This window comes from Sphaerodactylus townsendi, linkage group LG06 (assembly GCF_021028975.2).
Source record: "Sphaerodactylus townsendi isolate TG3544 linkage group LG06, MPM_Stown_v2.3, whole genome shotgun sequence".
In the NCBI taxonomy this organism is placed as follows: domain Eukaryota; kingdom Metazoa; phylum Chordata; class Lepidosauria; order Squamata; family Sphaerodactylidae; genus Sphaerodactylus; species Sphaerodactylus townsendi.
In genome coordinates this window covers 110574147-110597009 of record NC_059430.1, presented here as the reverse complement: position 1 = coordinate 110597009, position 22863 = coordinate 110574147, and the positions used below count along the sequence as shown (strand labels likewise).

Genomic DNA, 22863 nt, shown 5'->3' with positions numbered 1-22863 from the left:
TTTTTCATTTGGAAAAGGGACCACATGTGAGATTCCTGATCTGGGTTCCTCCTTATCTAGTTTGGGAAGTCTTGAATGAAGTACTTTGACCCTCTTCACATTCCCATACTGTGCAACTTCCTAAACTTTAAGAAGATATTCAGCAAAAAGAAGACATTCAGCGGATTTTCCAGGCAGCACAAGATCACTGTGGTCAGGAGAAATGTGCAGACACTGGGGTCAGGAGAAATGTGCAGACACAGAACCAGCAGGGGATTTATCTCTAGCAAGCAGAAAGACCGGTGCATTAGATCTTGGCAAAGGCAGCAGCTGATCGGTATCACAGCAAACAGGCCAGGCCTTTGGCAGTTTCCGCCACAGAACGCAACTGTGTTCCTGTTGGAAGCTGAACAGACCAACAGGATTCGGAATTACACTTCACATTGTTATTTAACCTTTGGACAGCCAGCATGCACCTCTCTAAACACATACTTGGACACCTTTACCCTACCAAAACACGTTGTTTTCTGACCCATTTCTGGGTTGATATGTGTTTCAAGACAGTTAACACCTGTAAACAGATAAAACCCAGATCACTCGCTCCATTGAAGCATCTGACATCACATACACTGTCCAGCTTCTGCTTGAAGACCTCTAAATACCTTTCTAGGATATTGGTTCCAGTGTCAAATTGCACTCACCATTAGCACTCACTAAGATAGTCAGTATGGTGTAGTGGTTAAGAGCAGCAGTAATAATCTGGAGAACCGGGGTTGATTCCCTGCTCTGCCACTTGAGCTGTGGAGGCTTATCTGGTGAACCAGATTAGCTTGTGCACTCCAACACATGCCAGCTGGGTCACCTTGGGCTAGTCACAGTTCTTTGGAGCTCTCTCAGCCCCACCCACCTCACAGGGTGTTTGTTGGGGGGGGAGGAGATTGTAAGCCCCTCTGAGTCTCCTTACAGGAGAGAAAGGGGGATATAAATCCAAACTCTTCTTCTTCTTCTTCTTCTTCTTCTTCTTCTTCTTCTTCTTCTTCTTCTTCTTCTTCTTCTTCTTCTTCTTCTTCTTCTTCTTCTTCTTCTTCTTCTTCTTCTTCTTCTTCTTCTAATAGTGAACCAACATTCACCTTCTTTTAACTTAAAACCCACTAGAGCTATTCTTGCCTTCCAGAGCAGGAGACAACATCTTTAAATATTGAAAGCTCTCTGTGACCTGGGGTCTATTCAGGGCCAGCAACAGCATATCTCAAGGTGAGTCAACTGCTGAGGCCCAGATCTTACAGCAGGGCCCGCTGCCACTGTACCCCCTCCACCCATGCAGATGACCAGCCACCTTGGCTGTCCATACTGCCCAGCACCACCAGGGAAAGGGGCATCCAAATGATGCATGTGGCTGGAACAGTTCACAAGGGAAGGGTGCATTGGTGGACACTGGTGGAAGGCCACACAAGGGGGTGAGCAGGTGGGTTGGAAAGGGTGTGATGGGAGTGGCAGCAGGCAATGGCCCCCAAGTACTTTCTGCCAAAGGCCTCTTCAAACCTGAAATGGCCCAGGCCTGTGTATTCAAAGGACCATCTCTTCTAGTATACTCACATACACCTCTGTAGATCTGCCAATCAATCCTTCTTAATTTTACCATATTTCTGGGAGGTTTGATGGGAAAGAAGGGCTCTGGCTTTCTCAACTGTTGCCCCAGCACTTTTGGAACAAATTGCTGGAGGCTGCGTGCATCAACCCCCTCTCTGTTGGTTTTCCAGGGTTCATGAAAGACCTGGTTATTTCAGAGGACTTTCTTGTAAAGAATTGCCGATGGTCAAATCAAATTAAACAATAAACATTTGTTTTTCCTGAAGTGGATTTTTAAATCTGCAGGGGATGGCGTGGGTGTGAACTCGTTATACAATTGGGATGCTTTTTTAAAAATTAGCTGTGTATGTGTTTATTTTTAGACCCATGGCATTGTTGTTTCTGTTTTGCAGTTAGCTGTCACAAACTGCTGGGAAAGGTGGGGTGGAAAGATTTGACGTCAGCAAATAAGCCTACAGAATAGTGCACACACCAGACACTGTGCAGCCTTCAGGGGCAGCCTTTATAGGGTTGCCAGCTCCAGGCTGGGAAATTTCTTGGAGATTTGAGGGTTGGATCCAGTGGTGAGAGTCAGCAGGATTGCACCACTTGGGCAGAACCAGTTGTTAAAATGGTGCTTGTAAACAACCAATTGTTAAATTATTTGAATCCCATCACCAGAACTGGTTATTAAATTATTTGAATCCCACCACTGGTTGGACCCTGGGGAGGGCAGAGTTTCGGGAGAGGAGAAACATCACTGTGGCTCATTCCGCACATGAAGAATAATGCACTTTCAAACTGCTTTCAGTGCTCTTTGAAGCTGTGCGGAATAGCAAAATCCACTTGCAAACAGTTGTGAAAGTGGTTTGAAAACGCATTATTCTGTGTGTGCGGAAGAGGCCTGTGTTATAATGCTATTAAGTCCACCTCCAAAGCAACCATTTTCTCCAGGGGAACTGAATGCTGTAATCAGGAGACTGGTTGCAATTGCAGGAGGTTGGCAACCCTTGCCCATGTTGGTTATTGCAGAGTCCCAGGCAACTCTTGGGGATGGGGCCTCTAAGCCACTGCATGGAGGGCAGGGAGCAGCTAAATAGCAAGCCAGCATGATTGCCCACCACTTGCCTATTGCAGTGGCCAACTTCCATGTGGTGGCTGGAGATCTCCTGGAATTACAACTGAACTCCTGGGTGACAAAGATCAGTTCCCCTGGAGAAAGCGGCTGCTTTGGAGGGTGGGCTGTGTCCAGGCGCGGCCCTGCCCCCAGCGCCCGGACTCAGCACAGCAGGCAGGGCAAGGGCGGCAAAAGGAGAGACAGCAGGATAACAGCAGACAGAGTAAAAGCCAGCAGAGTGAGTGTTGGCAGGGAGGGGCCTCTCACAGCTGAACCGGCTGTGAGAGAGAGTGATGAGCTGCAGCTGGGCCCAGAGGAGGAGTAGATAAAAGGAGAAGGGAAATGGGCTTCTGGAGCTGCCGATGCAGCAGGGACTGGGGAGGGCATTGGCAGGGGAAGGGAGTGGTAGAGAGACAAGGAGCTTAGAAGGCGTGGCTGCCCAGCGCTGTGGGGAAACAGGCTGGTGAGCCCCGGGCTTCACACCGGCTACTCACCCACCCCACCCCTGTGAAGCATAACAGGGTGGGGCAAGGAAGCCGGGGAAGGGGAGAAGCAATCAGAGGGCTCTCTTCTGTGAGGCAACAGAGAGAGCGAGAGGGAGAGGGGTCAGGCAAGCCGGTGGCTCTGGCAAACAGCGCCGGGACCCCAGGCCAGGGTACGGGAGGAGGGTACAAGGTGTGCCCTAACACAAGGCGCCCTGTGGGCAAGACTGTTCCTTGGCCCTCAGGGCCAAGCTAAGGTAACATCGTCTGGGGAGTCCAACCCCCAGGTCAGGGAAGGTGGGTCAGTACAGCCACTTGCGGGGCCGGGGCAACTAGGGGAAACGCCACAGACTATACGGTATTATAGCCCACTGAGCTCCCTCCTCAAACCCTGTGTCCCCCCCCCCCACGGTGTAAAGCTGAACACACTCAAACGAAGTCAGCTCTGTGAAACAGGAATAACTTTATTGATGTATGTCGCCCTAGCTACAGGGTGCTGAAACTCAGGATTCTTGCCCTCAGTTCCAGTATATGTAGGGTGTGCAGTGGGCAGTCCTAGGTAGTAGTGGGAACGAGGGTTGTTGGGGAAAACGAAACTGAAACTTAGGTCAAATCCCCACTACCGTCTTAGCCAGGTTTCAGAACACAAACTAACCAGGTTTGAGGGACGACCTCCCCATCGCTTGCATGGCAGATTCCATTTCTGGTGCTCGTTCTCCCCGTTAATCCGCGTTCCGGCAGGACCTGGTTGCAAGTGGCATAGACCCCATTAACACGGTTCAGAGCTGATCCGAGGGGAGGGATGAGGGTTGAAACCCTGACTTGTTTCCCGCCCTGGAGTGTGACAGGGAATTCGGGCAATCAATCAGCGCTGCAATACACACGCAGCCTTTCCTTGGTTTCATTTCCGCTTTTGCAATCATCCAGCAGAAGGGAATGCAAACGTTAAACAGTCAAACATGTAACTTTGAATCGCTAATGGTTTACACAGGTAACAATTAACTGTTTGCACAGTTAAACATTAAACTTTTACACATTGGTTTTTTTTTTATCACGCCCCTACAATGTACGTTTCTGCAGTGGGAAAAGGTCCCGCCCCATCAAGGCATGCCAGCCAATCAGGGGAGACCGGCGAAGCGAGCTCACCTGGTAGTGGGGATTGCTAAGAGTTCTGGAACCGGGTGTGTCTGCTGTGTGCTCGCTGCGGTGGGGAGGGAGAAACTCCGATGAAGAGGACACGGTTTCACAACGAACAGGTTTGGATCTGCGTGCAAATTTCAAGTGGGGATTCGACCTTACTGGGAGTTACAGGAAACGAAACCTGGTCCTGACATCAGGCATCATCCCCCAAATCATCAGGAATCTGATGCCATAGAGTCTGTCCCTCCAAAAGTGCCATTTGGAAACTTCTCTTTCTGGTCTGGATCCCACCCAGATATTGGTAACCTGTAACCAGGCAGGGTTTAGGTTCACCTGGCTGCTTCCTGACCTCCCCTGACAGCAACTGCAGCTGAAATTACAGCACAAGGGGATTGCACAGCCACCCAAGCGCCATCTTTACTGATGAACCCCACACCAATGTATTGTAAAACAGATGTGCTTTTTCCAAAACTCTAACCCCACCCCAGGTTCTCCACCAAATGACCGAGAGGCATCTTTTCAAGACTTAGGGAATCGTTGGCTCAAGAAGAAAGGCTATTGTAGTGTGCCAGTAGGTGCAGTTGCCTGAAAGGGATGTGAGCAACTGTACTGCTTGTGGACGCAGGATTGTGACTAATGTATAAAATGTCAAAGCCAAATTGATCAAGGGGAGAATTTTCGCCTTCTGGACTCTCTGCTTTACCAGCCAGCATTTCACCATAGGCAGATTCGGTCTCTTCAAAGGCTGATATTGTTATGTGCCAGTACAGCCAAATCTCCCTCATTCGGTATTTCATTCTTCAGTGACCCTTGCCAAGAATTTCTTAAATCTTCACAGGCTGTTTCCTCTGATCCTGCAGCTGGGAGATGTAAAACGCTCTACCATGTTTCTTCCATTCTGATTGGAAGCTGACTGTGGCAACAAATAATTTTTAAAAAGGGATTTTTTAAAAACGTGCACAAACAACTTAGTTCCATGTTGAGTTAGAACATAACCCCCAATGATTTATATGAGATTCAATAGGTTTCACTCTGCATAGCAAAAGATTACAAGATTGTAATGCTGTGCACACTAACTCAAGATAAAGTCTGGGGCCAGAAGTCAGCAACATCATGAGGAAGCTGCCAAGACCCAAGGACTTGACCAAGGTTGTCTGTGCAGCAAAAGCAATTGCAGCATGCTTACATTCTGGATTATGTGGTGGCCAACCAAGAAAGGGCCTCCTTAGTTGTGACACCAAAATGCTGGAACTGTTTCCCTGGGGAGATTCATCTGTCTCCCTCTATAGTTTTCTGTCAGGGGGTGAAGGCTTTTAAAAATATTTTTGCCATTCCGGTTGGTTCTCCCTGCTTGTGGGCTTTCATATGTGTCATGGGCCAACCCTTGGGGAGTGAGGAGTCCCAGTGGAAGAGCTGGGCCAGGAAAGTTCAGTCCAGCCAGAATTACTTCCAGACCACAGAGTCCAGTTTCCCTGGATGAAATGGCAGTTCTGGAGGGTAGCCTCCACAGTATAGCCAGGACCAGACTGTCTGTTAGGCACACCTAGGTCTAGAGTGCCAGAGGTGGAGGAGTGCCCACCAGCCCAGTGGCCACCCTACACACCTACCACATTGGGGTCTACAAGTTGCCCTGGACACAGTGGACAGCCTGCAAGGAACCTGATCTTTATCTCCCTACATTGGGAGGTTCAGAGATGGGCCCTTTCCCTCCTTCCTTGCATGAAGAGAAAGGCAGGGGAGTATTGGTGGCTGTCGGATTCTTGCCTTACCATGGTCATTGGTGGGGGAGGGGGTGTTATATGGCTTCCTGTGGTGGCAAACTCACTTGCCAGTAGGGTGCCAAATATCCTTGGGACAGCCCATGATAATAGCATGAAGTCTAGGACAGGGTCCCCAACCTTTTTGAGCCTGTGGGCACCTTTGGAATTCTGACATAGCTTGGTGGGCACAGCCATAAAATGGCTGCCACAGGATAGCTGCCACAGGAGGCAAAGCCAGCCACAAAATGGCTGCCACAGATTATCTTCAGTCAGTCACACCATGAAAATCCTTGTGCTGAGGTGGCAACTGCATTCAAATAAGCATTTTCTAAAATCTGCACAATCAAATCTTCAAAGATGAATCAGAAGCCTTGCTGAGCAAAAGTCCCCCCCCCCCATGGCCCTCTCACTTTCAAAAATAGTTGTAGAGTACCAGGAAGTGTGATGGTGGGCACCCTGGCAACTATGAACGTGGCCTTTAGGATCCCATGGCTAGCAGAAACAGAGGTCCAGCCCATAATGCTGCCCTTCCTAAGACACAACTCCAAATCACCAAGAATTTCCCAAGTGAGTTTGCAAGCTGTAGATCTGACACTCTAACCCTGGGCACCCCAACATGGTGCCCTTGGGTACAAGGGCACCTGTTCACAACCATGGGATTTTAGGAAAATGGGCAGGACAAGGTGGGGTTCTTACTCAGCAAGGCTTTTGGGCAGTCACGGGAGATTTGATTGGCTGCGCAGATTTTTTTTAAAAAAACATTGCTTTGGCAGCAGCTGTCGCCACAGCACAACAGTCTTCACTGTGGCCGTTTCCGGAAGCAGAAAATGACGGCCTGGAGACGGTAAAAACACCGTCTCCAGGCCGCCGATTACGATACGAAGCGCGCAGCTGCAGCGCCGCCAGCCGCCTTCAGCGCCGCTCCCGCGCCCAGCCTGGAGCCGCCCTTTCCCCAGTGCGCTTCCCTAAGCGCTCTTTTTTGAAAGCTTGCCGCCAGTGATCAGCCGCTGCGAAGCCCGAAGCGGCAGCAATGCTTCACTTCGACTCCACCCGGCACTCACACTTGTCCCTGGGCCTCCGGCGCGTCGCCCGAGAGCCTGGGGACACGCCCCCCCACCCTGCGCGCCTGCTCGAGCAGAAGCGCAGGGCAGGGCCAAGGCGTGTCCCCAAACACCGGCAGCAGCGCCGAATGCTCAAAGTTCTTATTTCATCTTGAGAACGCCCGGCACTCCGCGGGGCCGGCTGCCCGCCTCTTCCTGGGACCGTCCATGCGGACGGTCCCAGCGTCTTCGGTTCGGCGCGAGAAGCGCCGACCCAGCCGTTTCCGCTGCCATGCGGAAATGGCCTGTGTGATTGACGTTAAGCTGCAGCAATCACTTGGCGGCTCACCCCGCCTCTTGTGGTGGCCATTTTGTGGCAGCACCCACCACACTGTGTCAGCATTTCAAAAGTGCCCAAAGACTCAAAAAGGTTGGCAACCCATGCCCTAACCACTATACTGAGGGGTGAAATGGGGTAGAAGAGTTGAATGCCACCCTGAGTTTGTTGAAGGAAAGATCAGCTAAAAATGTAAGAAAAAGGGGGAAAAAATCTGGATTTCAAGAAAATGTTTTTGTTCTCTTCTTTCTTCATGGTGCGTGTTCTGCTGTGTGAGCTAATCGCACTCATTTGGCTGAAAGAAAGCAATGCATTTACCGGGGGCAGATTTAGGAGCATTATGAAAATGACATGTTTACGGGCTCGCATTAAAGCAAAAGACGGCATTAATGTTTCATTTCTTTCAAATAAGTCAGGAAATGACTAAGTAAAAGATTTTAACCACAGCAATAACTCAGCTTTCTTTACATCGTCTGGGGCTGCTCCAACAGCTCTTTTTTCCCAGCAACAGAATGGAACGTGTAGCCTCCAGCATGGCTCAAAAGATTGGGGTCTTGAAATAGATCACTATTTTTGATGTGAAAAATTAGCCTTCTGGGAGAGAAACAAAAGAGGGAAAACTAAGTGAGAAAATGGCATACCCACAAGCCTGCTTTTTTAAAACTTAGGGGAGATCACAAGCCGCAAAACTCATTTGTAGACTCTTATTACAACTGTTAATACAAATTGACAAACTGCCCTCAAGAGGGTAAAAACAACTCAGCACTATACTAAGAAGTTCAGTGTTTTAAAGCCAAAGTGGTGTAACGGTGAAGAGTGTCTAGGATCTGGAAGACTCAAGTTCGAATCCCCACTCTGCCACAGGAGTTTTCAGGGTGATCTTGGGACGGTCACACTCTGAGCTTAACTTACCTCACACGGTTGTTGTGAAGAGAAACTAGAGAAGAATGACGTAAGCAGCTTTGCATCCCTATTGGGAGAAAGTCAAAGTGTAAATGAAGTGAAATAAAACAAAAATAAAGTTGATATGTGTATGTGCATGAACCCGATGACAGCGAGTGCTGTATAATGATTAGTGTTAGACTAGGATCTGAGACACCAAGCTTCACACCCTCAATCTGCCAAGGAAGCCTGTTGGGTGACCTGGAGCCAGCTGCTCTCTCAACTGAACCTAACTCACAGGGTTGTTGTGAGGGTAAAATAAAGGAGAGAACAACGTAACATACTTTGGGTTCCCACTGGGACAAAGATAGGCTATAAATCAAGTAAATAAAACAGAACATAAATGATGCTATAAGAATCCTGTTTCCAAAAAGATATGCATGGTGTTTTTGTTGTATTTTGGGGACTCTAAACAGAAGGCATCAAATCCCCACCCCCATCACAGACACTGGCTGAATGGTCTTGGGCCAGTCACACACTCTCAGCCCTGTTCCTGGCTAGTATAGAGAGCAGCAGGAGCATAGTGGTTTAGAGCAGGTGCACTCTAATCTGGGGAACCTGGTTTGATTTCCTGCTCTGCTGCTTGAGTTGTGGAGGCTTATCTGGGGAGCTAGATTAGCCTGTGCACTTCAACCCATGCCAGCTGGGTGATCTCGGGCTAGTCACAGCTCTTCGGAGCTCTCTCAGCCCCACCCACCTCCCAGGGTGTTTGGGGGGTGGGTGGGAGGGAAAGGAGATTTTAAGTCTTCTTACAGGTGAGAAAGAGGGGTATAAATCCAAACTTCTCCTTCTCTTCCTCTTCTTCTGTTTGGATGGGAGACCTCTGAGACTCCCAAAGAACAGCAGAAAGAAAAAAAAATTACAAGCAGTCCTCCCCAGTGATCTGGGCAGCTTACATCACTTACAATATACAGTGATAAATAGCATACGTCTAAATTGAAATTAAAACCATAAATATTCTAATAGAAACATATTGGCACCACAGAATTTACAGGAATTTTAAATGATTATTGATTTTTATTGCTGTATATGTCTTCATTTGTTGCTTTAGATGATTTTTTTTTTGGCTATATGTAACATATAAGATGTTTCTTGAATACTGTCAGCCGCCCTGAGCTGAGAAAGGGCAGGATATTGTTAAAATAAATACATAAATAAATACACTTCCTAACCAGTGGTGCACTTGTTACCGCCAGGAAAATAGGAAAAATATTTTCCTGAGCCTGCCACCGAACTACACTGGCTAAGGATCAGAGCAAAGAGACCAGTGTTGTCCAAAAGCCTCCACAAGTCCTGGAAAGAATATATATATACAAATGTGCTGATTTTTCACATGGTTTCCTTCTTGCCTTTGTCCCTTTTAAGGTTTAATGTAAGCCCCTCGGTGTTGGATTTATTATTTGCCAAATGTTTAGGATTATACTTTAGCTAGGTTCTCCAGTTGATTTAAGGTTTTGTTACTGTTAATTTAGGATACTCTTGCTTATATGTTTATATGGGCTTGTACTGTATTGGAGGTTCTTTGTTATAAGGTTAAGGGATTCTATAGAGCTACTTTCAGTGATAGACAAGAAGAGAAATGGATTAGAAATATTCTTCTTACTTTATTGCATTAATAGAAGAAGCCTCTTAGGATTTTAGTAGTTTTATTTTAGCTAGGTAACAAGGAAGTAGATCAGAAAATGCCAAGCAAGGACAACTCCTCCTTACAATCTGATAAGTTTGTCAACACCAACAAAAGATCTTTTGGACTTACAAGGTGTGCCTTGGCCGTTTGGAGGACATCATCCTACTTCCCATTGGACTATTTGAATTTTCACTGAAGAGGATCTCAAGACCCATTGGACTATTGAATTTTCCACTTCTAGGATCTCAAGATTCATTGGCAGCCTTTTCTGCTGGGACTTAATCCCATCAGCAAAAACAAAAGACTGTCTTCCTCCTCTTTGTTTTAGATTGTCTGTATTATGTGGCAGGGGACTGCCCCCTTCCTCCTCTGATTGGGTGAAAAACTGTATAAAAAGGGCTGTGTTTCATTCTGTACTGGGCAGTCTGGCCTGGAAAGAGCTTGAAATCACAATAAAGAACCTCTGCTCTGAAGGCAGCCTGCCTCTGCATCCACTCACTGCTGCCAAAGCTGAAATCACTATCGCTCATTGCTGACAAAGCTGAAATCACTCTGAAATCACTTTCTAGTTACCCCTGGCAGTGGGTAACACACTTGCTAACTGCTAGCAGGTGGATGGAAACCAAGCTGGCAACTGCAATATAGACCAGGAGGGGTCCAGTCACCCACATAGGAGGGAAGAAGGGAGGATCATGACACGGAGGCAGGCAATGGCAACCCACCTGTAGAATTACCATAATCCATCTGTGACTTGATAGGAAAAAAAAAAAACAAGAGGCAAGGAACCCCAATCTGAGTAGCACACTCATACACATACATTCATAAAAACTGTACAATAACATTAATAGCATGATGACATACAAGTTCAAAACAAAATCATCCAATATAATTACAAATAATAAAATTCACACCAATGAATTAGCACTGAATATGAGAAAAGGTATCACCATTTACACACAGAAGCTGACCAAGGAAACATCCTACAAAACATTCTACAAAAATATGAAGTCCCATGTCTGATCCTGTAATATCTTTACTTTGTATAAGGAAATGTCTTGTAACGGCACAAAATCAAATATTTCCCCCCGAAAATAAGCCCTAGCATGATTTTTGGAGGATGCTTGAAATATAAGCCCTACTCCAAAAATAAGCCCTAGTTACAGATTCCCAAGGCGCAGCTGATGTGGTCGCGTAGGGGGTGCCAAAAAGAAGACATCCCCTTAAAATAAGCCCTAATGCATCTTTTGGAGCAAAAATTAATATAAGACCCTGTCTTATTTTTGAGGAAACACGGTAAATTTCCTCAACGCTGTTGCTATACAACAGGGGGTATATTATCATTGGAAAGGGTCACTGGATGTCATAATGTTGCCTTAACTGTGGAAGCAACTTGGATATTCAAGCGGTTCTCAATATTTCATATTTCAGCCAGAGACCACCTGTAATGGGGTGCTGTGTGGTTTCCGGGCTGTATGGCCGTGTTCTAGCAGCATTCTCTCCTGACGTTTCGCCTGCATCTGTGGCTGGCATCTTCAAAGGATCTGATGCCAGCCACAGATGCAGGCAAAACGTCAGGAAAGAATGCTGCTAGAACACGGCCATACAGCCCGGCAACCACACAGCATCCCAGTGATTCCGGCCGTGAAAGCCTTTGACAATACCCCCTGTAATGTGTTTTTTTAAATAAAATACTCATACATTTTTGAAAACAGCATCTTAAGGAATAATGCTTTTTAAAATCCCTAACTGAAGTAGGCTGAGCTTATCCCGGAATAAACCTCGTTAGCTTGAAACATAGCACTAGACTCCTGTTTAAAAGTCCCCATCTGAATCTCCCTGCAACCACATGCAGCTCGACAGCTCACGCGCCACACTTTCATTCCAACCTCGCAATAAAGGGGCGGAGCTACTCGTATAGTTGATGCCAGCCGTCTTTATGACGTACATTGCCGTGGCCTACAGAGAGTGGCGCTGACGTTGTTTTTGCGCGCGGTTAATAATAGTGGCCATGCGGTTTTCGGTGGGCTCTGTTTTTCGCGCTATGTCGGCGACTGTCCAGGCCCGGCCTCGAGGGCTGGTGTACGAGAAACATGGGGAGCCCGCTCAGGTCCTACAGTAAGGGAACGGGAAGACTTTTCTTTGTCTTGGGCGACTGGAACGGCCGGAAGGTCACCGGTGACTCTTCCACGGGGTGGGGCTGTATCTGTTGAATGGCTGCCTGGCAGACGTGGAGAGTGCAAGCGTCGGGGGGTGGGTCGGAGGCACAGGTTTTGGACCGAATTAATGGATTAGGAGAGAAAGTTCACCAACAGTTATTATTAGATATGAAAGCTAGATGGATCTTCCATGTGTAGAGGCAGTATACCTCTGAATATCGGCGAGGGGGCAAGCGTTGGTGGGTAGGATGTAGTTTTGTTTTTTGCCTACAGTCTTCGGTATCTGTCTGGTCACTGCAAGGTACAGGATGCTGAACGAAATAGATGTATGGTTTGATTCAGCTGAGCTCTTCTGTTTTTGGAAGAAAGTCTAGTTGGAAAGGAGATTGGAAAAAAATGACACATGTTTCCACACATGCATTCTTTTTCTTATCTCCTTCCCCCTATGGTGAGGGGTAGGAAAGTGAACTAGGAGTGTCTGCCTTCCAGCAGTAAGTGTCCTGGGTTCTCAGTTACTTTTTACCCACCTGTCCATGGGACAGAGTGCACTTGTACGGGAGGTTCTCTACAGCTGAGAAGAATGAGATGCAGGCATTGGATGTATTTAATATGTATTTTTCTAGGACTGCATCATATTTTTTACAGAATAAACAAATGCCATGTGGTATCTAGGTCCCACTTTATTTGCAGTCTCAAAATTACTTAGAGAAAGAATCCCTTGAAGTCTACCTATTAGTTCTCCTAGTTGCATAGCATTTAGTTTAGCCTTAGAAATAATATTCTGTATTTGTGAACCATTGGGAGCTTACAATATGCAGGTAGAATTTTCAGAATTGGGAGGCCCAAATAATATAGGGAGTATACTTTTTGTGCTCTGCAGCATGTGCTTCATTTATCGAACCATAGAACACTAGATTTAATTTAGTTGCATGCAGAGAGAGGGTTTCAAAAGAAAAGCTCAATTTTTGTAGTTTGTTGTCCACCAGTGGCATCCATAAACTTTGAAAGCTGTCTTTGGCCAAATAGTGCAGGCAGCAGCCCTCTGATGAATGGTAGATTTTTAGACCAAAGGAAAAGTTGCTGCAGACATTTAATTTGGACCCACGAAGGCTTATTAAACGACATATTTCTGTTCAGTGATGGGCCAGGTGCTTATTTCCTAATGATCATCAGGGTAACACAGGAAGAGGGGAAGAATAATGTGGAAGCAGAGGATCATAATGAAATAGTTTAAAAGAAATACAGATTCCAGCTGTGGAAGTTGGGAGATAATTTTTGCAAGTGCGGGGGGGGGGCAATTGGGGCAGGAGATGGATGCTTTCTCCATTTCTCAGGACACAAATACTCTACTGAAGAAGCAGGTGAAGGAGAGAGGAAGTTGGTGGAGATACAGGTGTGGTTTTATTGCAGAACATTTCTTCAGTGATGATAGGTTTTTTTCTCTTTAGTGTGCAGTTGTTAAGGGCTTTATTTTTCTTTGGAAATGGCAACCTATCCAACATGATTGTTATACATTTTTTTAAAAAATCACTGTATGGCCAGTCAAATCTTGTCTTTCCCCCCATGGTTGCTAGTGAGAGTTAGCATCAATATACTATAGTTGAGAATGTGAACTGTCATTTTATTTTACTCTGAACTGGAATTGACTTATGTGCCTTGGACTATGTTTGTATATTTTTCCCTTACAGAGTTCTCAGAGACCTAACATTTTTTGCAAATAGTGGCTCTGTAGGGTGATATGTTAAATCCTAGTATAAAGTTCTAGTTTGGCAATTTGATCTTGAATCTTGGCACTGGTGTGCCAGTTTTCTCCACCTAGCACTTACTGAGCTTTATCACAATCCTGAGGAACGTCTAAGAGGCCATAACACTTTTGGGCTGTTGTACTTTTGTTTTATGTTCACATTAAAATATTTACCATTCTAAATAACTATTGATGCTACAGAATAAAATGCACACAGTGAATCTTGACTGCCTTGGCTAACATTCAGAATGCTGGAAGTGAGGCTTTGACAGTGCATGTATCGTGTGAAAAGTGTTGTCAAGTCACATCCAACTGATGGTAACTCCTTGCTGGCAGCACACTCCATACATTTTTCAAGGCAAATTATGTATTGAAGTGGTTAGCTTTGCCTGCCTTTATATAACAATTCTAGACTTCCCTTGTGGTCTCCCAAACAAGTCTCAAACAAAGCTGACCCTGGCCGATCATGCGCAAGGTGCCTGCTGCTTGATGGGGGCAAATGTCCGTCAAGCAAGATTTCTTGTGGGGATGTATTTCCTCAAGCCCTGCTTTCACTTTCCATGGCAAGTGAGAGCATGAGTTTAATTTGCTGTGTTGCCGGAGCAGGGCAGTTTTGCCAGTTATAGCAGCTTTGCCAGGGACATCTTCCCTCCATCAACAGCCAGCCTACCTAGCTTCACCCTTCCCACTCCCTCACACTGCTGTCCATGCCTCCCTGTCACCCCCCTTTTCATGTTGTTGGCTCCTTCCTGCTTCCTATTTTCCTGCTGGCATCTTTCAGTAACCAGCAAGTGGAAGTCAAAGAAAAGAAACTCAACCACATGGTCTTAGCCAAAACACACCAACCTCTAAATTTCCATATTGAAATATCATTATCTCAATATAATAACAACAGAGTGCTTGGAAATAACAAGCCTCTCTCTTCTCCTGCAGCAGTGGCAGGAATTGTGTCCCCTTCTTCAGCAGCATTTGGTCCAGCAAATTTCCCCTGCCTCTTTCATTTAGGAGGGGGGGATTATTTTTGGAAAGGGCTCCTATATCGATATAATAGTAATTAACGAGCTTTTATTAAGCCAGCAATCTTGGGACAACTGGGTGTGATGAGATCTGTGCCTTTAAGAATGACTTGAGAGGTAGAGTTAAGAGAATAAGGAAAAGTAGGCCCAGGAGTGTTCTCAGCAGAAAAGCTTTGGGGCAAGGAGTGAGTGCCTCCTTGCTTGGAGACCCTACTGCAAGCCCACTGCACAGTCAAGAGCCCCAAAGTAAGCATTCTATGCATAATGGGCCCCTGATTAGCTTCCCTGTAGCAACCCTGGACTTTCTTGGTGATCTTCCATCCAAGTACTAACCAAGGTCAACCCTGCTCACCTTCCAAGATCTGATGAGAGTGGGGCATTCAGGTCAGGGCAAGCGTGTATACTCAGAAATAAGTCCCATTGTATTCAGTTGGATGTACTCCCTTGTTAATGTACTTAGGACTGCAGCCTGCATTCTTCTGTGACAAAATTCTTCTTTGACAAAGATTTTTGAGCTTGTCTTTCTGAAGTGGAGTCTGGAACAGAATAAGGATATTGTAAACAGGAATTATGTTAATTGAATTAAACATGTTGATCCTGTGGGAGGGATCTTGCTACATTTACTAGCACATATGTATGCACTCATTTCTTCTCTGCCTCCTTCCCAAGTCAGAGCAGCAGAGTAACATAACACATAACACATAAAACAATCTGTGGGCAGAATTTAGCCAGAAAATAAAACAGATTGAAAGACATTTTCCTGGTATCAACCCTTATCAACTGCAGAGTAAGAAATGTAAAAGAAGTTAAACATTAGTTCTGCCTAATTTGACAAGTATAAATACCCCTGGGAGCAGTAGCCTGTAGCTTTTGTTTTTCAGGTGGATTTCTCTGTGTGTTCCTGGGGAAGCAAAAAAATATATTCAGATTCTTTGTTCCATATGATGCAGAAGAATGTGTGGAAATTGTTCCAACTTCCAGCTTCCACATTGCAGCTTTCCTCATTTCTCATTCTGTTCTCTTAGCAGCAAACTAAAGATGTCAAATCCCAGGCAGCTGGGAGAAATTGTTCTCTGTTACCGGCCATCAACTTTAATGATTATCTCAGTAGAACACGGTGCATAGTGAAAGAATTGGAACGGCTTCCTGTAGCTCGACTGAGAAGTTAATTTTGTGCGTTCTTCTTACCTCAAGTTCTTGTTGAAAAGATGTCAGAATGCAGAAATGATGACTGGAGAGTGTTGTTCTTTTGGAAACAGGCAACAGACATATTCTGTTGCTTACCTCTGAGAAACTGACACTTTCTGATTTGCTATAGGAAGCTCAAACTTTCCAGCCTACGTACGCTCGGTGATTATTGTAAGTTCAGGTTTTATTTTGTCTTTTGCCTTTGTGAGAAAGATTTAGCTGACTACTGAAATCTTCCAACGACTCAGACAGATAATGCTGTATTAAGTAGACCTGACATTAAGACGGTCTCGTCAGTGAAAACATCCAGTAGGGGTGACAGGGGTTTTTTTCCCCCTCACTTTGAAGGAGTGTCTTCGTGCATAACTTTTTAGTCAAGATTAAAAACCCAGTGTCGAAAATCCTTTGAGCATAGATGAAGAAATACGATTTATTTATTAACTAGCACCAAAGCCCATTTTAATATTAAATCAAATAGGCTCTAGAAAGAGGACGGAGGGACAGACAGGGATCTGCCATCCCCTCCCTTCTCTCCCCCAGGAGTCCACCCCCACACCAGCATCTGCCCAAGCCAGACTTACCAGAGGGCGCCTCTTTCCATCACTCAAGTGGGTCCCCCTTTTTGTTTGGGTTGGAAGGGGAATGGGGGGGGGGGACAGGTGCCAGGGCTGACTTGGTATGAGGGTTGGGAGAGGAGAGGGAAGTGAGAGGATTGTTGTGTGGCTGTTGGAGAGGATGATGAGGCGGAAGCCAGGACCAGGGGAGAGTGGTGGGGCTGGCTTGGTCTGTGGATTGGGAGGGGATGGGGGAGCAGTAGGGCCATTGCACAGCTGGCAGTGAGGGCTATTTCCTGCATTTGCCCCACCAGAGCAGGGTTTCTCTAGGGGCTGGGAGCAGGCGGGGGGATGAGGTGGTAGGGCTTTTGTACGTGTGGTGTGGGAGAGGGGGAAAGCGGTAGGGCAGTTATCTGGGAGAGGGCAGGGTGGTAAAAGGGCGGGGCTTTTTCCAGGCTGGCATAGAGGGCGGCTTGTCACCATTGCCCCACAGTTGCTGCAGCCAGCTTGCTCTTGGTTCAGGGGGAAGGCAGGATTGACTGGTGAACCCTCCACCAATGGGTTTACAGACAGTCCTGCTCATCCTTTGGCTGAGGTTCCTTTTTCACAACTCTGCATGCTACCCAATTATATAGGGTAGGATTTTTACTTTGTTACCTTAGACTAGAATGTATGTTCCTGATTTTAAAAGCCCAAAATAGGCCTGGTGCTGGGAAGGCAATATTAATTGAATAAATCTGCAATCCTAAATGTCAGCCTCGGATTCAACTCAAATCCTGAACGCAGACTCTCATTCTTAATTCAGATCAAGGGTTGCATTTCATTGTTTGTTCCTTAATGTTGTTTCTGAGATAGACCTTCTAGGTCTAGCTAAAAGAAAGCAGCATGGCTCAGTGGGAGAGTTTCTGCTTTGCATACCGAGGTTCCTGAGTTCAATCCCCAACATCCTCAGTAAAAAAAAGGATCATGTGAAGAGAAAGATCTGATACCCTGGAGAACAGCTGCCAGCCTGAGTAGACAATACTGACGTTGGGAAATCCATGATATGACTTGGGATAAGGCAGCTTCATGTTTTCATGCTTTTAATTTAGTTTGTCTTTAGTTAACTGCCTGCTTTGTAAATTTCAGGTTTGGGGTTATAGAATGAGTTTTATCTTGCTTTGGTAATTTGGTTACTAAGTTTGAGTTTGAATGTTGCTAGAATGCCTTTTCAAAAGGGTCTAGAGTCCAAGATTAAAAGGACTGATATGTATGTACCTTAGTTTTTGCTATCTGTGAAGTGGGAAAAATATAAGCTGACAAAAGAATCCATACATTTTACAGTAAACAAAAGAAAGTATGTTATGCGGAGCTAATGGTCTCTATGTGATCACATCATTGAGGACTACTATCGGGTTTGGAGTACAAAATTAGTAGCAGAAAAATACTTATTTCAACAGTATATTATCACATACAGTATGCCATTACACAAAATTAATCATATTTAAACAATCCCTACACTTGAAATTTTGTGTTATGTATCCACTGTATTCTCATAAATATCTGCATACTACATGTTTCTTAGAAGCATTTTGAGAAGAAGAACTTTGACTTGACCTACTTTTCATTCCAAAAGAGAAAATATTTTAAAGTTGATTTTCCAGTGTTCTCCAAAATGGCTTAGGGGGTTTTGTTGTGAAATTTTCCAGGATTTTTTTCTGGGTCTTCACATCCCTAACAGTCATTTTTGCCAAGAGCTTAGATATGCATAGGTGATTATTATACCATCCTTGGTTTTGTCCCACGAACACCCTGTGAAATTACACTGAAAATATATGGCAGACAGAAGATTCACCTAGTGAGCTTTGTGGCAGAAGGTGGATTTGAACCCACACTGCCCCTTTCTTCATCTGACACTGTAACTGTTGGTTAATATATCTAATGAAGATTGTTCTATCCAGTGGATGGCTATTAGAATTATATTTATTTACTCATAGTATCTTTCTCTATGGATGGCTATTGGAATTCTATTTATTTACTCATAGTCCATCTTAGTAATATACAAGCCTGATAGCACAGTGTAAAGCAATGCAGTCAAACAACAGGAGAGATCTAATAAGGAATGTAATAGGACTGGGATTACAAAAATGAGAAACAGTTCAAAAAAAGATCAAATGTGATCTGTCAACCACTGCAGAGAATAGAATTACAAAAGGAGAAAACAATGCAGCAGCAGAACAATAGTACAGTAAATAGGTAGTATAGCACATAGTGGCAAAGTCTATACTCCTGTTCCCTTTATAAAAGGATCTTGCTGAACCATTCTGTTATACTATAGCCCAAGGGACCTCATACTTTTTGAGCCCCCGGGCCCATTTGGAATTCTGACAAGGCATGATGGATGCAGCAGCAAAATATCTGTCTCAGAAGATGGAGCCAGCCATAAAACAGTTTCCACAGCTTAACTTCAGTAATAGATTGTAGATCAGTGGTTCTCAACCTGTCCGCAAGACTGTATATATAGAGAAATTTATTTTATATTTTAAGCATTGTATATTACCTATATCAATCAATCAATCAATTTTATTGAAAGCCATAGGCCATTACAATATTACAATATTATTACATTAAAACTTCTGAGCCAACTTGTTATTCCAACAGGTAAGAAAAAAAAAATTCACTAAAAATCCATCATGTGAACACTAAGTCTTTCACTTTCCCCCCTACAGTATGTCTAGATTGTATTCCCACCTAACTTATACCAATTTAGGTTTGATCATTTACTTTATTACGTTGTTGGAGCGAATCTTTGTAGCTGCCAAGGCGAATAGGCCAACCCTATAGGATATATAGGGATCCAAATCCACAAGGAGAAGGTATAATTTGTCTGACTCATAATATACCTGGGACAGGGATATGAAACTATTCAGAAACTTAGCCCTAGGCTCTGCGTACAGGGGGAGGTTCTCAACCTGGGGGTCACGACTCCTTTGGGGGTTGAACAACCCTTTCACAGGGGTCGCCTAAGACTCTCTGCATCAGTGTTCTCCATCTGTAAAATGGATAGATGTTAGGGTTGGGGGTCACCACAACATGAGGAACTGTATTAAAGGGTCGCGGCATTAGGAAGGTTGAGAACCAATGGTGTAGAGCATTGTGATGGCAGCTGCTGCCAAAGCAGCATTTTTTTAAAAAAAATCTACAAGCCAATCAGAAGTCTTGCTGGACAAAAGCCCTATCTGGCCCTGTCCACTTCTCAGAAACACCCAGCAGGCACCAGATTTGTGGTTGGTGGGTGTTCCCAACAATTCTATTCTACATAATTGGTGGAATGTCAGGAAACTGGGCTTCCTGAGGCAGGCCATTCCGCAAAGGCGGGAGGGATGTGTTGTAGCTATCACTTGAAATAGAACTAGATTTTATGAGTGATTTGATTGATCTGTGTGCATTCTTCCTCTGGGCCCCTTGCCGCATTTCTTCCTGCTTTGACATGTGTATGAGGGACAACTTGTGCGATTGGTTTGAGGAACGCTTTACAGTTCGCCATCCAGCTTGAAATTTTGCTTGAAACAATTATGTTATGGGACTTTTTACAAGAATATTCATCTGACATAACCACAAGCCTTTGAAGTCTGTATTCGAGGTCTGATTTTATCTGAAAAACCAACTAGCTCTGTGTGGGTTTTTTTGTTATCACTCTATTCTTTGTTATTGGATAACACTGAGCGTGTATTTGAAATTGCATTCCAGGATCCAATCAGTTTTGTCACTGGAACCACAGTGGTGCGTATTGTTTGAGTTTCATATTTATGAATATATAATCATAACACGCTTTACCTGAATGTTGTGATAGATGCATTACAGGTGAGCCTATTTTAATGCAAATTCTTAGTGTTGACATGTGGCGCAACAGGGGAAGCAGAGGTGGGATTCAGCAGGTTTGCACCACTTCGGCAGAGCCGGTTGTTAAAATGTTGCTTGTAAACAACCAGTTGTTAAATGATTTGAATCCCACCACTGGAACCGGTTGTTAAATTATTTGAATCTCACCCCTGAGGGGAAGCCCAGGTGGTACAGCACAATATCCAAAGTGTTTGTCACATCTTATTTGGGAAAGTTTAGAGACAGGGTTAGTGAGCAGCGTGGAACTAGTGGCAGTAGGAAAGGAGAAATGGGGACAAGCAGAGGTTGTGGCAAGAAGCAATGGAGATTGGTGACAGATGGGAAAGCAGGTAGGTTGACTGTATTCTTGCACTTTTGGCAGAGATGAGTCTTTTCTATATTCTCCCCTGCCTGCCCCTCCTCAGTGCTACTTCTGGAAAGTGCCACTGGGATATTTAATTCCTGTCCCGCAACCAAATCTAATATGACATTGGCCATAAAACTCCCTGCCTCGCATGGTCTAGATTAAGCAGTGGATTTCTTATGCAATTTACTTGATCAGTTGCAGCTTGTGGCCATTATTCAGCCGAATGGCATAATAAATTTGAGCAAATTTGGGTGATTAGGTCCCTGCCGTACTTTGCTAGCAATGCTGTAATTAATGGTCTGTCAGTGTTTCCATTAAAACATCAATTTTTCAAGGGAGTTGTAAATTAACTAAAAAAAAATCTGGTCTGCGCAGAAGTTTTGAGATCAGGAGCTTGGGTTGAATTTTCTTCTGTTCTGGGTTTTAATGTTGCCGGATGCTCCATTAGCAACCAGGATGACTCATCCTGTATCTCGTCAGAAGGGCTTATAATTAGCCACTTGCCTTTCAGTGAATAAAGTTGGTGACTTGACAGGAAACAGTAATTGGGGATTGAAGAGTCAGGAGTGCAGCTACCATAGTGCTGTCGCACCAACGTAAGACGGCGCTAGGACAACACAGAACCTGTTGCTATCCTCCTCATATCTAGCGAAACAGAACTTGTTTTTCTTTTGTGTACAGCCTCTGTTCTGGAGTTCAGTTTATGCTTTAAAAGTGGTGTGCACTGTTCTCTTCCTCTCCCAGACAGAGCCTGTATCTCTGAGGGAGAAAGAGCAGCTGCTGCTAGCATTGTGCAGTGGAAACAGAGAATGAGGCTAGCAGCAGCTGCTGTTTAGGCAAGTGGAGCAGGTGGTGCAGCCTGGCTTTTATTCTTACTTGCAGCTGCCGTAAAGTACTGCAGAATGGATAGGAGGCATTTCCCTTGATTTTAAGCATGTACCGTATTACTGGCGCATTGGGGAAGACGTTTATACTGACCAGATTTGGGTTTTGCAGGTTTTGAAAATGCTTACAGCTCTGCCAGGCCACTGCCTTGTACCACAGAGTGAATCTTTGTGGGATTCTGAAAACTAGCATTGCAGAATTGTTAGAGTGAATGAACAACCCCTTCGGCAGCCATCCCCAACACGGTGCCTGTGGGTACCATGACTCCCGCCAACACGTTTTCCTGGCACCCGCAAAGTGCTCTTCAGATGGGGCTTTTGTCCAGAAGAGTTTCTCATTGGCTGAACAGCTTTTTAAATGATCTTTTGGGAGCAGCTTCCCGACAGCATAAGGATTTTCACTGAGTGACAGAAGATGAGCGGTGTGTTTATGCAAGAAAGCGCTATAAAACAATGTTCATTTTAAAAGGCATCCTACTAAATCAAGTTTCTGCCTGAAACGCTGAAGAGTTACTATTGGAGTTGTGTTCCCTCGCCCCCTGACATTCTGAGGTTGGCATGCCTCCTGTGGTCACCATTTTGTCATTGCACACACTACACTGTGTCAAAATTTCTGTGGTGGCCTCATGCTCAAGGGTTGGGACCCCTGCCCTATGGGGTCTGTACCCCTAAACATAACAATTATTCTAAGCCGCTTTGATCAGGACACTGACAAGATAACATGCAGATTTTCTAAATACATTTTTTAAAAACCTCCTTCAAGCCTTTTCTCAAAGCCCAACTTTTTCCATGAGGCCTTCCCTCCATCATCGAGCCCTATCTTAATTTCCTTTTGTTTTGCTTGTGTCAAGTTTTCGGCTGTCATGTTGTTGGAGCCAGGTCCTGTTTTCTTGTCATCTGTAAAAAAACATCATGCCTGTTTACGGTGCAGTGTGACAACAGGAGAAGTTGTCAAGAGATGACCAGCGTAATGCTTTACAGCATAGGTGTCAAACTCGCGGCCCTCCAGATGTTATGGACTACAGTTCCCATCATCCCCTACCAGCATCATGCTGACAGGGGATGATGGGAATTGTAGTTCATAACATCTGGAGGGCTGC

General features: G+C 45.0%; 1 protein-coding gene across 1 annotated transcript in view; it reads left to right on the top strand.

The window, feature by feature from the left end:
* Positions 1–11954: 11954 nt before the first annotated feature.
* The window catches only part of MECR (mitochondrial trans-2-enoyl-CoA reductase), a 33182-nt gene continuing 22273 nt past the window's right edge, over positions 11955–22863 (top strand). Inside the window, exon 1 of the mRNA XM_048501972.1 lies at positions 11955–12108. Within this exon, the coding sequence (XP_048357929.1) occupies positions 12002–12108 (107 nt within the window). The 5' untranslated portion in view covers positions 11955–12001. The remainder of the gene's footprint in view (positions 12109–22863) is intronic.